General features: G+C 40.4%; 1 protein-coding gene across 1 annotated transcript in view; it reads left to right on the top strand.

The window, feature by feature from the left end:
* Nucleotides 1–888: 888 nt before the first annotated feature.
* The window catches only part of mrpl11 (mitochondrial ribosomal protein L11), a 38,767-nt gene continuing 24,361 nt past the window's right edge, over nucleotides 889–15,294 (top strand). The window contains exons 1-2 of the mRNA XM_062394541.1: nucleotides 889–1,044; nucleotides 14,337–14,496. Coding sequence (XP_062250525.1) covers nucleotides 14,374–14,496 — 123 coding nt within the window. The 5' untranslated portion in view covers nucleotides 889–1,044; nucleotides 14,337–14,373. The remainder of the gene's footprint in view (nucleotides 1,045–14,336; nucleotides 14,497–15,294) is intronic.

Consider the following 15,294-nt stretch of genomic DNA (forward strand, 5'->3'; position numbering starts at 1 on the left):
TTCACTATTCTTGACCACATGTGGAAAAAAAGAAGCATGTTCCAATGGTTATATAAAGTATGGCTCCATTATTATTATTTACATATAAATGTATGCTTGATTGCATGCTGCATGATGTAGCCTTAAGGTATGAAACATGAAAAGGAAGAAATAATGGTCTAAAATAAGATAATGCTCTTGAAATCAAGAAATCGTATATATTGCCCAAATAAATCCTATTCCTCATGGACAAGTGCAATGTACTGTGTTGTAGAATGAGTTGACTATATCTAATTAATAATTTTAGAGTTTCCCATGGGAATCAATAAATCATATTAAGAAATCATAATTAATTTGTACATTATGTATTACATTATTAATCTGCATTTTCAAATAACTAAAGCGATTTTGCAAAATCGTATCTGAAATGGTATTGTAATGTAAGTATAAAGTTTAAATAGTATTTAAAAACAAGAGTTTAAAATCCTACTGTGACTTAGTATGGTTTCAAATCAGCACATTTGAGAAAATGGGTGCAGCAGGGTTAATGAACGTATTTTTTTGTGAGGATCGGTCAATGTCTCGGGGGGCACCGTTGAACCATTTTTCACCACTTTCTAATTTTCTGCAAATTTTTGTAAGAATTTGAGCATGTTAAAGCCCTCAAAAAGCAAATTAATTTGCCCTAAAAATTATAATGATAATCCTTACAATTTCAATATTGTAAGGATTGTCTGTCAATGCCTGTCAGTGCTCAGGCCCTAATTATATTCTATTCTACTACACTATTAAATGTAAATGAAAAGAAACATATGAGTGGTACATCTAGAAGGAAATCAGTCATTTAAGAAGGGTTTAGTAAAGGACTAAATCCCAGTTGCTGAAGTGTCCATGAGCAACACTTCAGCTCACTGTTTCCTGGCTGGTGTTGCAGTTGCTCCTCCTGTCCAGCAGGTGGCAGGCCAGGGATTTCCAGCAGCGGACAGTGGGCAGCGCTCAGTGATCCAACATGTCTGCGCCCTGAAGGATGCCGCTGACAGCGTGAAGGTGCCGGACAACCCGCAGGTATGGAGACACGAGGCTTCTCTCGTCGCTTTTGGTTTAACTCGCTTCTCTCTCACATGTTGTCAGTGTTGTGTTCAAGGACGTTACGTATCCGCAACCTCCCGCAGATACGTGTGAGTGAATGTGTCGTGAATTCAAAGTGCTGCTTCCGTGCGTCACGTCCAGTTTAAATGAAGTGTTGGTTTTCTATTAATGAACTAGTGGTGTTCACACACTGAATCGTGCGTGTGGATGTTTGTCACTAGTGGATTCACCGAGGCCTCAGAGGAAATAACAACAAAGCCAGAACATCTCAACAGACTGGACTTAAAGCTTCACATTGTGCGTGTGCGTGTGTGTGCGTGTGTGTGCGTGTGCGTGTGTGTGCGTGTGTGTGCGTGTGTGTGCGTGTGTGTGTGTGTGTGTGTGTGTGTGTGCTATTTTTAGTGTTTCAAGTAACAAAAGGAAGTGTGAGTATAACAATATATGTAAGCTGCATGTTTATGTTGGCACCGTTGTTTTGGGAGATTTATGTATTTGTGTGGTTGCCTTGAGCATTTTACTGTTTGAAGGCTGCAAAGTTCAGTAGTCAAAACATGTGATCTGCCAACTAGGCAATCCAAATCTGAATTTTGCAAAGATTGAAAAAAGTCTGAAGAAAGTCCTGGGGTTTTGGACTACAATTAATGGACATGATCAATATTTCACTTATTGCTAAATAATTGACATGTCCATGAAAAGTCATGAGACTGTTTATTGCCTAAAGCTCAAGTAGACTAGCCTGACGTTGTCAGACTCACAATTCTAGTCAGAATGTGAGTCTGAGACCGCTCCATTGGGTTGTGATTATGGGGCGTGTTTCAACTGACCAGGAAATAAAATGCCTCTTGTCTCAATTGGATAGACCTACAACCAATCAGAGCAACGTAGTATGTGACGTATGTTAAGTAACGCATTGTGAGTTATTTACTAACGCCAGGTTCACACCGGACGCTGAAGCGCAGCGCAAAGCCTTAAATAACAGCTGGCTCCCATCCACTCCCATGTTAAAACTTTGTGCGGGTCACACCGGAGGCTGAAGCTCCGCGCTGCGCCAAGGCTGCCTCGCTCCGTGCAGCGATCGTATTCTCCACATAGGCTTGAGTGGAGAATACGTAATTTACCCTCGACACCCGACATTTAACGGAGCAAACAGCGAAGTTGTTCAACATGGATGACATTAAATTAATAATTGAAGTGGAGAAGTACAGTGAGTTGTATGATCCTCGGAAACATGTTGTATAAAGACAACACCAAGAAAGACAAACGTTGGGACGCTGTTGCTTAACGTTGGAGCAACAAGTAAGTATATGCTTTTAATCCACTGGATCAACGGGTGATATTATTAGCGCTGCTCGGCGGTTCAGCGTCGCTTCAGCGTCCGGTGTGAACAGCCAAGCGGCGGCACGATAGGGATTAGCGCGGTGCTTTGGCGTCGCCTCCACGTTCTCTGTTCCTCTTTCAACATGAATGCGCTGTCGATGTCTTCTAAAACCGACTCAATGGCAGCATCTACACATCTCAGCTCTCCAGCGGCAGGCATGTTTGTTGAAAACTAATTCAACCCAAGGGCACTTTGATGACGTGGTTGATTACGTTACCGTTGATCATCTGTCCATCACCGTATAAAGCCCGCCCTGACAATCTGATTGGCCCGGTCGGGAATAATTTCTCCCCAACGGAGCGACTCCAGACCGAACTTCCCGACCTCAAATGTTGTGGGCGGGGCTAGGTTCGTCTGGCATCCAGGCTACAAGTAGACATATTAAGTTTGATTCATTTACCACAATGATTTTTTGTTTAATATATCATTAAAACTTTTTTATTTTGTTGTGAATATTTAATTCATAAAGCGGTCATTTAGGACCTGTACTACACAAACTCAGGTCTGTCCATTTTTCCTAATTGTTAACAAATAAATCAGATTCACTTACATTTTTCGCATCAGACTTTTAACTTTGGAAAAGCAGAGCTTGAACTGATTACACTCATTATTCCTTTATTCAAGCAGTTTAATGCAGCAATGACTAGATTATTAGTTACACCAGTGTGTAACTGCAACTATTACTTAATTATTAATCCTGTTGTGCAAATGACTTGCATAATTCCCACAATTAATATTGAAATCTTGTTATCTCTTTAGTTTACAATGACTAATTTCTTAAGTTCAATTAATTTTAGTCAACTTTTCATCTCAGTTCATCCCGTGTTTGACATTTCCGCATTTCAGGTGTGAAAACTGTTTTTTAGTTTCACTCTCTTTACTCAGTCAGCACCCAGTCACATTTATCTCCCAGTCTGTAAAACTTGGAATCTGCTAATTTAAATTAAATCCTAATTGGTCAGTTTGTACCTAATTGATTTTTATATCCTTGAAGATAAATGAGGAAATGCTTTTCTGTTAATGATTAGAGTAGATTTTCCTTAAGCTACATAATAAAATCATTGGAGGACCTACAATAAGTCCTGTTAATATGAAACATCTGCTAAAGGTCACCTAAAATAATTTATACCATTGAAACTGATTCTTATTGGTTGGACGGCAACTTTCATTGACCTCATATAACCAGACCTGCAGAGCTGGAGTGTGTGGCTCTGAATTAATGAGCTTAATTAAATTGATTAAACTGTTATAAGCAGCAATACTGACTCTCTGCTAAAGAGCCTGACACTATGAGGGTTTTTTAGTAACCACCTCCAATGACCTAAGATTAGATTAAAATGCTTCTCAGTGAGAATCTCAGAGGTTTCATTTCAAATATGTTTGATGTTTTGACATCAAAAGCAGTTGTAGGAGGAAAGAGAGGGATATTTTCAAAAGGCTGCAGTGAAGCTGGCCTGTTTGGTGACTCATCATCACTCCCATATTTAACTCGTATTGAGGCCATAAAGCCGTGTTGAAAAAGGTTGGAACCCCTCATTACATGGTGCATATGTTTTTATTTAAGGTAACATGAGGCCAGGGATTACTGGATATTTAAAAACTGATTTGATGGCTTTGTCTTTGCTAAAAGAACGTAGCTCAGTTTTATAACGACACTGATGAGGAAACTATATTTTGCTGTACCTCATGTGGACGGTTCATGGGCAGGTGATGACAGTGGAGCTGGTCTGTACAGATAAGGCCTGGTGTTAGATTTCTTTTGTATTTGGTGAACAAAGAATCTTTAAATGCTGAAATGTTTGAATTTAATAATGAAATTCAGACACTTTTGGATTTTTTTTTGAGATGCAAACAAATTAAAGACACATTCTGGTTATATTTGACTTTGTTTCGACATTTTGACTTCCTTCCTGACATTCAGACTTTATTCTCGATATGCAAAATGGAAGAAAGAAATCCTCGTCTCATTTTTGTTCTTATGCCCTAACTCTCCTCTGTAGATCTGTGCCTCCTTGATCTTTTCAGCTCATACTATTGGAAAATCGCTGAGTCATCGCCTAACTGCACATCCTTTCCTGCTAAATAAAGATCTGATTTGCAGAGTTCTCATAGCTGGAGAGATTCAGGGTTTGCCCCCTGTTAATTCTGTTGCCATCTCCAAAGTTCATGCGCCCTCATCCATGCTGTTATATATTAATACTTTGCTATTATTCTGAATATGAGGTCTAGCTGCAGCAGGGGAAGGGCAGATGGCGGAGTTCACAGTGTTTACTGTCACATTTTGGCTGCCGTCACACTTGGCTTGCTGTTTCCGAGCTGTAATTCTGAAGACCGGATTCTGTAATGTCAGAGCAAAGTGGGCCCACGTGTCTCCTTGCTGGGATGGCTGCAAAGCTTGTCCTGCCGTTGACTTTGACTGCATTGTGTTCATCATTCTCTTCGTCTCCTCCCATTGCTTGTTTGTGCGTTGTTGCCCATTATCCCCAACAACACCAAGACGTTTGATGTTAACATCTGTGAAAATCTTTTTGCTCCCTTTTTTTCAAAACTAGGTCATATAAATCATGAATCCAGATGTAAAATTCAGCATGTCCTGTTGTGAATCAGAAGTTGCTGCAACTACAGCCTTTGTTTCATGACACCCCCGTCAGTGGTGTTGATGTGCTTTGTGCTCCGACACAAGAATAGATGACAGCAATCAAGCCACCACATATATAACACTGCTTGTCTGTAAAATATGTCAGAGTACGATCTGAACTGTGCGCTGTTTTCTCCTCCCTACATTTCTCAAGTGCCTTCTCTCCTGGCGACGCCTCGTTATTGCTGTTTGTTGCTTTTTCAGATTTATTCCAAGCGTAGGCAGTTTGTAACCCTTTCTGTCTTGCCATTCAAACATGATGGAGTGAGTGAAATGTAATGCAGGGTAGCCGGTAAAGAAAACGGCCTCCCTGGGATTTTGATCACAGGCAAACGGAGATAATACATGCAGGGTTTTTCGACTGGGAGTCATCACTATTCAAGTACAAGGTCCTGGATTGAACCCGAGCTGCGGTGATGGGCATGTGCTGCTTCAGTAGTCAAATTCCTTTTTCATACAACAGTTATAAAAAAGTGTAGAGGACGGCTGCTTCTCTTATTAAATGTGTCGTATTCCGGTGTTCCTGCTTAACAACAGGGATGCAAGCGAACTTAAATAACAGATGTGGCCAATAGTACCACAGATTTCAGCCGTACATTGTGTTATTGGTGAACACCTCAATCTAAAACCAGACATTAATATTGATATTAACAGCCTCCACTCCTCTGTGAAGACTTTCATACAAAATCTTGAATGTGGTTGCAGAGATTTATTCCTATTCAGGAGTTTGGCGTTGAATCCGATCTCACAGTTGGCACTCGAGTTCATAACAAAAGTGGTGATGTAGAGCTGAGGTCAATACTGTGTGCAAACTAAAGTGTTGGGAGTACATCACAGCTTAGTATATCATTGTATGCTGCTGCATTGACATATCCCTCAACTGGAAAAATAGAATGGAGAGTGTTCTGTACGTGAAGACTGAAATAAGTCCTTACAGGATGACGTGTTTTCCAGCTGTAAAACCTGCTAAGAAGAGATGTTTAGTTTATTGATTGAACAGTCGATTGGCAGATAGGTAGCCAAAAGACAAACATTAAATGCTTGCTGCTTTTCAAAGGTGAGGATTTGCTGCAGCTTCTTATCTTACATTATATCGTGGTGGTTGTCACTGGGACTCTTGCGTGCACTCTGGCCCCGGAGTACACAAGAGCACGAGTGACAGTAAGAGTGCAGACCCATGTCTCCCTGCCCGCGGCGAACTGCGTGATCCTCCCGGGAAAGCAGACACCTACAACAGAATCCATGACGAAATGTGCCTTCTTGCAAGGACGATGAAAACTTAATGGATGTTTTGATTTTTCGCGATGCTGTCGAGGGCGAGAGGGAGAGAGCGTGTGAGGCAAAGAGTAGTGCACTCGATTCTACAGTGAATCAACAGTGCAAAACACAAGTTTAGAGACCTAATGCCATTATGAAACTGTGGCTGGACAATTCAGATTATGAGCGCAGCCTAAGTAATTCATAGGAAACCCTTCAGCCCTGTCTGTATTGCTGTAATTGTCAATCATTAAAGGCATAATAAATAGAAAAATTTAAATTCACTCTTTATCTACTCACCACTTTGCCATTGAAGGGGTGGGTGAAGTGTTTGAGTCCAACAAAGACTTTTGGAGTCTCAGGGGTAAACAATGCAGCAGCCGAATCAAATACAATTGAAGTACTCATTTTCAGTACTAATCTATACCAAAATAAAACTCATTTAACAGATTCTTCTAAAGCATTTTTTCTCAGGATCTATGTTAAGTACAAACTTGGCTAAAATGTAGATGGTCAACGGAGGCATCGATTTGTGAATATTGATACAAGACACGTTGTGATGGATTTTACTTTAAAATATGCTGAACACCGAAAACCGTCGCCCTCTAGTCCGTGATTAATACTTTTGGCCCCGTCTGTCCTCACTATAAGAATATCAGCTGAATGTAAGATGAATGAAAAGTGCAAATGGCTTCTTCAGAATATATTTGTCAAGATAACTGTACTCTAAATGTTGAATGTGAAGCATTTATCACTGCCTTGTGCTTGATTTGTAGTTGTAACCGAATGAGATCTGGTGTTAACTTCAGGCTATGTGATGTAAAATGGCTTTATTCTTTTAAGGTGGGGAAATTATCACTTATTGATTTTTCACGGGTTCACTTCTGGGTTAAACCTGGTCGCTAAAGTCCCCTTTTTTGTTCTTGTGGGATCTCTCGGACTCTTCCTGAGTTTTTCGTTTATTTGACTGGCCTTTTGCGCTTGGCATTCGGCGATCAATAGCTCCGGGGCCAGAGTTTGATGGGATGAATACTAATGTAGTGGAACAGCATTGGCATATAACTGGCTCACTATAACTGTATATCTGACGTTATCTCTTAATCTCATCCAGGGTGTCTCTGGTGGGGCTCAGTGAATGATCACAGCCCAGTACATTTGTTCTGTTTGGTTGCTGCATTAGGCTCATCGATTACAGTTAATCTGCAGCTCCTAATTCATAACACGGTGGCGTCTAAACAAATACTTCATCGCAGAGTTTCCTGCTGCAAGCGAAGGTCCTTCCTGTGCCGTCCTGTTTATTGTGCTGTTAACAGAGATTTGGGTTATGTGTTCAAGGACACCAGTGATTTATTGTGGCTCTAATGGCATTTAAACCTTTTTCTGCAAAGATGAGCAGAAAAATTATATTGATGTTAAAGTTTTACTATGCCTGTTCTCTTTTTCTATAGTATCCAGGGACTTTAGCTTGTCCCAAAGGTCTTCTCCTCATGTTCATCTTGAATTTCTTTGGTGGCAGCCTCTGTTGTGGTCAAGGACATCTTAGAAGTGATGTTCATATGAGTGAATTGTACCCTACCGTATCTTAATGTCTAATATTAAATGTAAAGGTGAATGCTACCACTAGATGGACTGCCAAACTAAGAGTTGAAGAAAACCAGTTTTCATAGGCTGCTTTAAGTGTCGGTGGAAGATAAGAGGGAATGTTCTCCTCTTCCTGTAATTTCAAGGAATACTAATCATGGTTTCTGTTTGGAATTGGATTGTGACCAATCTTTATCTGTTTAAAGAGATGGGAACTCAGCAGGGTTTTCTGTTAAGACTGAGTGATGAGACTGGAATAAGAATATGTCAGTTCTTATCACATTATCACAGAATTAAACCCCCAGGACCTGACATGTGTATCAAGTGATGGATCACACATTTCAAACCTAACCTCAGACAGAAGCTTGCTCAAGTAAATTTATTCTAACGAAAACCCTCCAAATGGGTGCCGGGAATTATCAGCTGAGCTGTAAATACTATTTTTATCACACAACACAGAAGATTAGGCCAGTAAGTGAAAGGAATGCTTCATGTTTGCACAGACAGGGATGGGTAACATGTATATAATCCTGTCAAAGACATTCAAGCGTGAATGTTATTCCCACTCTCTCGCCTCATTTTAAAAATCGTGCCCCATATATTTGATTTGATTTACAACATTTCCTAAAAAGTGGCCTAATAAATCTGGAAATAAAGGGATAAATACCATGGTAATAAATGGTCTCGAATGTTTGACAAATTTATATTGTCTCTGCAGAATCTTTTAAAATGACTGTCAATGAGTCTGCAGCCATGATAACGACTCTGTAATACTGTACTTAAGATAGGCACAACAGTGTTAAATATTAACATCAGCATGTAAACCATATTCACCACGTTAACACCCAAAACTACAAATGTCAACCTCATGGTGGCGCTGGATCACATGTCAAACACGCAAGCAAAATCCGTCCCTTTGCAAAGTTTGATTCTTTAATCATTAATTTAGATTCTCCACAAATTTCGGAGCGCCTAGCTGCTGTTTTCCCAACCAAACCAGACGGGCGTGCCACCACTGCACCAAGTTGGCAAGCTTCTTAACACACAGTGACACATGAAAGGACAGTGCTGGAGATGCTGAAAGCAAACAAACACAGCTCAACCTTCAGGCTGTGTGTGTCTGCACCAAATGTTATCTGTGATGAAGATCAACAAATCTTCCCCCAGATCTACCTCACATCCTGCCTTCTTTCTAAAAGTGGCAACAGCTCTGGACTTAAAGCCAAGAACTGATGAACTTGCATCAAATAAAAAATGTCAGGTGTCTGCTAACTTGAATGCGTCTTGTTTACGTCTGTTGGCTGCATGTGAGATTAGCTGCAGTGTTTCGGATGTTTGTGCAGACGATTGCTTATCAAAGTGTTGCGCTGTTTCTAAATTACATGATCAAAGATCTTATGCTTTGATCCTCTTCTTGACTTGTTTTGTGTTCAGGCAGTTGAAACAAGCTATGTGAGACTTGTAGACAAAACAAAATTAAATATTCAAATCATCTATTTCATCAGAATGCATTTAGTTTTATTAAATGCCTTGTAGTTGTCCTATCTGAGCCCGTGTGGTTTCTGTTGACATGTTACTGGCTTTATGTGGATCACCATCATCATCAGGAAATGCATTAATATCATCAAAGATATATAAATTGAATAAAAGCATATCAATAAACAATAAATGTCTGGCCAACGACATGATTCTCTTTTCCCTGAGTTTGGCTCTTAGTGAAATTGAGATTGAAAGCCCCGATGAAAAGTCAGTGGATCACAGTCATTAGGATTCACTGTCTGGGAACAAGGTTTTTGTGCCAGCCCATCAGATAGATGCATGGATGTGAAGTACAAGTTTGACCTGCACATGGCTAGATGAGAAGTCCTTGGCTCTAGATGAAAAGTCAGGGACTCGCCAATGTCATTAGTATTCATTCTGTGGGTGTAATGACTATTCTCTCAGTTCTGAGTCTTACAAATTACAATTCATCCAACAGTTGTTGAGACATTTCACTAAAACCACAGTGTCAGCATCTAGGGAAGTAGAGTGAGGGGTGGAAGAAATATGTCAGGATTCATTTTCTGAACATCATTAATAGCTAAGCCTGGAACCAAACGGCGATCAATATTGTGGTCACTACAACCACGCTGCCAGCTTAGTTTTCAAATTTAAAAATGATTAATACAAATTAGTTACAAGTTATTTAATATCTAAGTGTCTGCCAAAATTTGGACTTTGGTGGTTTGTGTTTTATTAGGTGCTAGAGTGACTTTCTTTTCCAGTTCCTGACATCTGTAACTAGAAGGGCAGTCAGTGAGTGTACACCTCCACCAAGGCCCAGCAGCCCCCCCACTGTCCATGAATAATTTTTTTTTAAGTGCCTCAATCCGTACCCTGACCTGAATCCAAACCAACATTGAATGGGTTCTCCCAAGACCATACAACATTCCGACAAGTTGTTTGTTGAACCATCCTCTGTTAACAACTTTAATCCCATTGGTAGGTAAATAGACTGGCACGCACACATCTCCACCAAGGCCAAACAATACCACAAATTAAGTCTTGTTCTAAAGGAAAAAAGTAGGGACCTGATAACCTAAGTCTTATCATATCTTTGTCATAAAACATGGTTAAAGAAATGGGAAATAAAATCTGTATCTTCACCCAAATGTAATGGGTTGTTTCTGGGTCCAGTTCCCATCCTTATACCAAGTATGGTGGAAAACTGGCTTGGTAGTTCTTGTGTAATTCTGCTTAAAATTAAACCAATAAATAACCCAGAAAAGTCAGCAATACTAGCTGTAGTCCGAGGGGCTTGAGTTTCCCAACCCGGCAAAGGTGGTTAGGATGAAAAGAGTGAACATGGTAGCTGAAGAGAAACAAACCAACCACAGACAGCTGCTCTAAAATAAACCTGCATTCACACTCAAACCTTTTGTCTGAGTGTTACCTTCAAAAGATTATAATGTTTGATTCCTCATTTCATGCGACAACACAGAATCTTTTTTTATGAGAAAATATTGGACTTCATTTTCCTCCTTCATTTTTAATTTAGCGGAGCTATGAAGGTTATTTGATCAGACGTTGATTCTCTGTTGTTGCAGCTGCAAAGCACTGAGAACTAGATTATTATTCAGCTTTTGTTTTTCATCACGCTGTAGTAAAAACAAGATATGAAAGAAATAAAGAGAAGAAGACCTGTTTTACACTGAGACAATGTTCCGGGACTAAAAAATCAAAGTGATATTTGATAGGACATCCGTAGTGACCTTGACTTTTAAGTAAATAACGAATTCCGAATCACCGCTCATGTTGGCTAATGCTTGGCTCCGTAATGAAGACTAAAGAGAGCCTATTAGCCTAAACAACAAACAGCAGTGGGCTTCACCAGTGCAATTAAGCCAGTTTTTTTAACAGCAAACTGATTAATTTCTTTAATCAAAGTCAGCTTTATCCTTGAAGTGCAGTCAGTATTAATTATGTTGAAACCCGCCATGGAAGCTGCTGCTGTTGTATGAAAACCCCTCAGAAATGTTCAGACACACTCTAATGATGAGGATAAAAATGTAATGAGATTTTACACAAGGAGTCTAATTTCATATTATCTTCTCACAACAGTTTATGCAGACCTGCACATTACCCTGACAGGTGGGATGTTTTTCCTCCAGCTTTTCTCCTGTGTGCTCAGTTTTATTGACATGTTTACCTCAGTCAAAGGTGTTGTGTTTCCGTCCCTGGTAGTTTGTTTGACAGGCAGCACAAACGCTTGAAAACTTCCAGATTTCTTAGGCAGGCCAACAAACTTTATCTTGTGGATGTTGGTGGTAAAAGACGATTTATTAACCAAAACAGCAGGAGCTGATAACCAGAAACCTGGTGCCAAACCCTAAGGGAAAAATTGTAAAGACATTTAAGTTGAAGTGTGGGGAGAAGGAACGACAGTGTTTGCTGCAACAGCAATTTGCAGGACATTTGCGCTGTTTTTTCTCTCTATTGTTGCTCACTTGACGTTTCTTTATTAGGCAGTAATTTAAATGCTGGCTTTGTTATGTGTCATTTATCAAGCATGTTTTAACAAAGTGCTCTTACACTTAAACTCTGCATGGCCCTGATAAATTGCTCTTTCTGTGTACTCTTGTTATCAACGACGCCGTTGCCGGTAATTGCCGAAGCAATGTAATATTCTGCCTAAAGAGCCGCTGAAAATTGTCTCTGTTCCTTCCAAATTACTGCAGCTGTGATTTGATTATTCACAATTCACAGCAAAACATGAACCCAGCTCAGATTGTACAGGTCTGCGCCGTGTTTCCACCCCTGCACAGTTGATGCTGCTTCATTCCTTGAATCTAATGTAAATTCAGCCGTGTGAGACGTACTGTCAGTGCAGTTGTGATGCCTTATGTAGGTCAATTCTTCTTCAGCGCTCACTGCATGGCCTTGTGATGAGTGATTTCATTTTGTGTCAGCGAACTGCGGTTTTATTATTCATACTCCTGAGATTGGAGTTGCGGTGCATTAAAGCATGACGCTGTCATTTCCCCTCTCTTAGAACTGTTAGTCCCTTTGCCCCAAATTGGAATTAAACCCAACATTTGATGCTGGACCTAATTGTATTTTTTTTCTCTCACTTTCACAAAACTCCAGTTAAACCTCATCTCTCTCTCTGGATGTACAGTGCAGTGTATTATTTGTTTATGGATATTTGTTTTGCACTTACAAACACATACACACACACACACACACATTTTTGTACTTCTATCTTAGCAAGGACACTCATTGACATTATGCATTCCCTAGCTCCTCAACATTAACCATTATAACTATAAACCTAACCCTATCCTAAACCGAAAAGCAAGTCTCAAACTTTTAGCAGCTTTTTTAAAAAGATGATCTCGCTCCGTCAGAATGTCTGAACTCTTTCCGAAGCTTTGGAATCTTGTCTTTCCGAGTTGACATCTTTGTCTGTTTCTTCTAGGTATGACACCTCTTGTTAATCCTGAGATCTTAAAAGGTTTTGCATCTGTTGCATGTTGGAATTGTCCTCAACACGTCCACTTGTTCGCGGAGAATTCTCCGAATGATCTCCTGCTAGTGCTGCTGAGCCTCTCACATAAAGACCCTTTGGACAATTTCAGGAGATCATCAGGAGATCAGTGCACGTCTGAAAGCAGCTTCTGCAGCCTTCCCATTCAGTCTTCCTAAGTGTCTCTCTCATTGTTTGAGAACAGAACTGGACTCTCTCACTCCAGATTTAATTCATATACTGGTCTGTATTTTCTCACTGGCACTAGTGCAATACAAGTTTTCTACAATGAAATAGCAGAACACATTAGGTGATTGGTAGTAGTATTGTATGCGAGTCGCATTGTGAAGACAGATCTTGAGGGAATTCAATCTAAATGGATTCTATTTAGGACTCTTCTTGTGGTATGCAAATCAGCGTAAAGCCCCTACAAATATTCCCTCACGGTGGCTGCACTTTAACGGATGCTGGATAATCAGCAGCCCAGATATAATAACAACTTTTCTTTGGAGCAGTGTTCCCCCCTTTGTTGCTCCAAAGCAGCGTGAGGTCCCATATATCTTTTCTGTACTGTGTCTTCTGTTGATCTAATTGGATACCCTCTGTTGCCTACAATGAATCATTGCTGGACGTCTTCTCTCCCCTCAAGTACTTATTTTTATTGAATGCAGGGTTTCCCTGAATCACAAGGCTCAACCTTAAAACTTGTATTTGTCCCTTGGCTCCAGTCATTGATCTTTTTTCTTCTCCCCTTTTTATTCCTTTGGAGCTGTCTCAGTATCAGTTTTATTCCAGCAGAGGATTACAGCCCTGCTTTTATGTGTTCTGCCTCCCTAGAGAAAGGCCAGGGGTTCAGGCCATTCCCCTGCACTCCACTAATTGACTCCTGATTTGGCGAATGTATTTTGAGGTGGAATGAAAGAGCCAACCCCTGTTTGCGTTGGTACATGACGATGACACCTCTTCTGTGTATTAGTATTGGTACTTATCCTTCCTCTGTCCTTGACTCTTAACCTCTACTGGTGCAGAGGAAGCTCTGCTGCACCACAGGGAGTTTAGCCGCGACGCATCAGAAACAGAGGTGAGGCGATGGAGGCGTTTTGGCATGCACTCCATGATTTTTCTGTGAGAAGTTTAAGTCCTACCAGTTCGAGGTTCTTCGTCATGGCTAAGATCTCAATCAGCGGCTGATCCTCGATACAAACACCTCCAGGATAGTTGCTTTCACTAAGCAAATCGAAGGGAAAGATTTTTTTTTAATTACCTGCCCGCTGTAGAATGGAAAGGCATGAGTTTTGCTTGTGGGTATCAGTATTGACTCGACGGTATGATGTTTTAATGAGCCCGGAGTGTAAATGATTTGTTTTGTATGTTCGCAATGCTAATTTGTTTTTCTTCTGCATTTTCAGTGAATGGATCTCAGTTGACTCAGAGGCAGATTTAAAGATGTCAAAGATCTCCAAGGCAGCCAAGGCTGTGAAGAGATTGGACACAGGCGGTATTATCCGAGCTATTGTGAGGTCAGGGCAAGCATCCCCTGGACCCCCCCTCGGCCCCATTCTGGGACAGGTAAAATTACTTACGATTTCACTTCATGTTCTATTTGCTCACGCCGAGTAATCGGGAGTATAACCTTAATTGCAGGAGCAGGGCTTCATTTCATCAACTGACCTTCTGCGTACCCTCTCTCATTAACTGTGAGACAACCTGATCCTTCCCCATTTTCACTTTGCCAATCACACAGTTGCTCAGTCACCTCATCGTACATCCGCAACCACCGCCTCCATCTACCCTCATATCCCCCTTTATATTCCCATTCTTATTCTAGTCGCACAGCTCCGTTGTGCAGGTTGGTGCCACACTCTGCCTCAGTCTGCAACTAGTTTCTCACAGTTTCCAGAGACACCTCCATTGGCAACAGCTGTCCATACACATGAGCCTCACTCTTTACAAGCCAGCTGACGAAATGGGATTGGACATGTGAAGGTCTTGTCTCAAATTCCTGTATCAGTGTCTCTGCTTCAATTGTTCCGGAGAGACAGCTGAGGTTGTTTTGTGTTTTATTGCTCAGGGATGCACCACCACCTGTGCCAATTCTAACTAGAGTAATTTATGTATTGGCTTGTACAATAATAAAGTAAGTCAGCAGTCAAAATGTGGCATTGAAAAAAAAAAACGGTTTGGATTTAGTGGATGAAAATAACCAATTATCTTTTGCAGTAAATGCATATTATTTTTGTGATTTAAAACTTAAATACCTTTTCAACTCATGAACCGAATTTTGTTTAGGTTCTGAGATACATATTCTCTTAGAATTTTTACTGTAAATTTTTGTTTGTCACACTATAATTTCACAATCTGCTATAA

This window comes from Platichthys flesus, chromosome 8 (genome assembly GCF_949316205.1).
Source record: "Platichthys flesus chromosome 8, fPlaFle2.1, whole genome shotgun sequence".
Classification (NCBI taxonomy): domain Eukaryota; kingdom Metazoa; phylum Chordata; class Actinopteri; order Pleuronectiformes; family Pleuronectidae; genus Platichthys; species Platichthys flesus.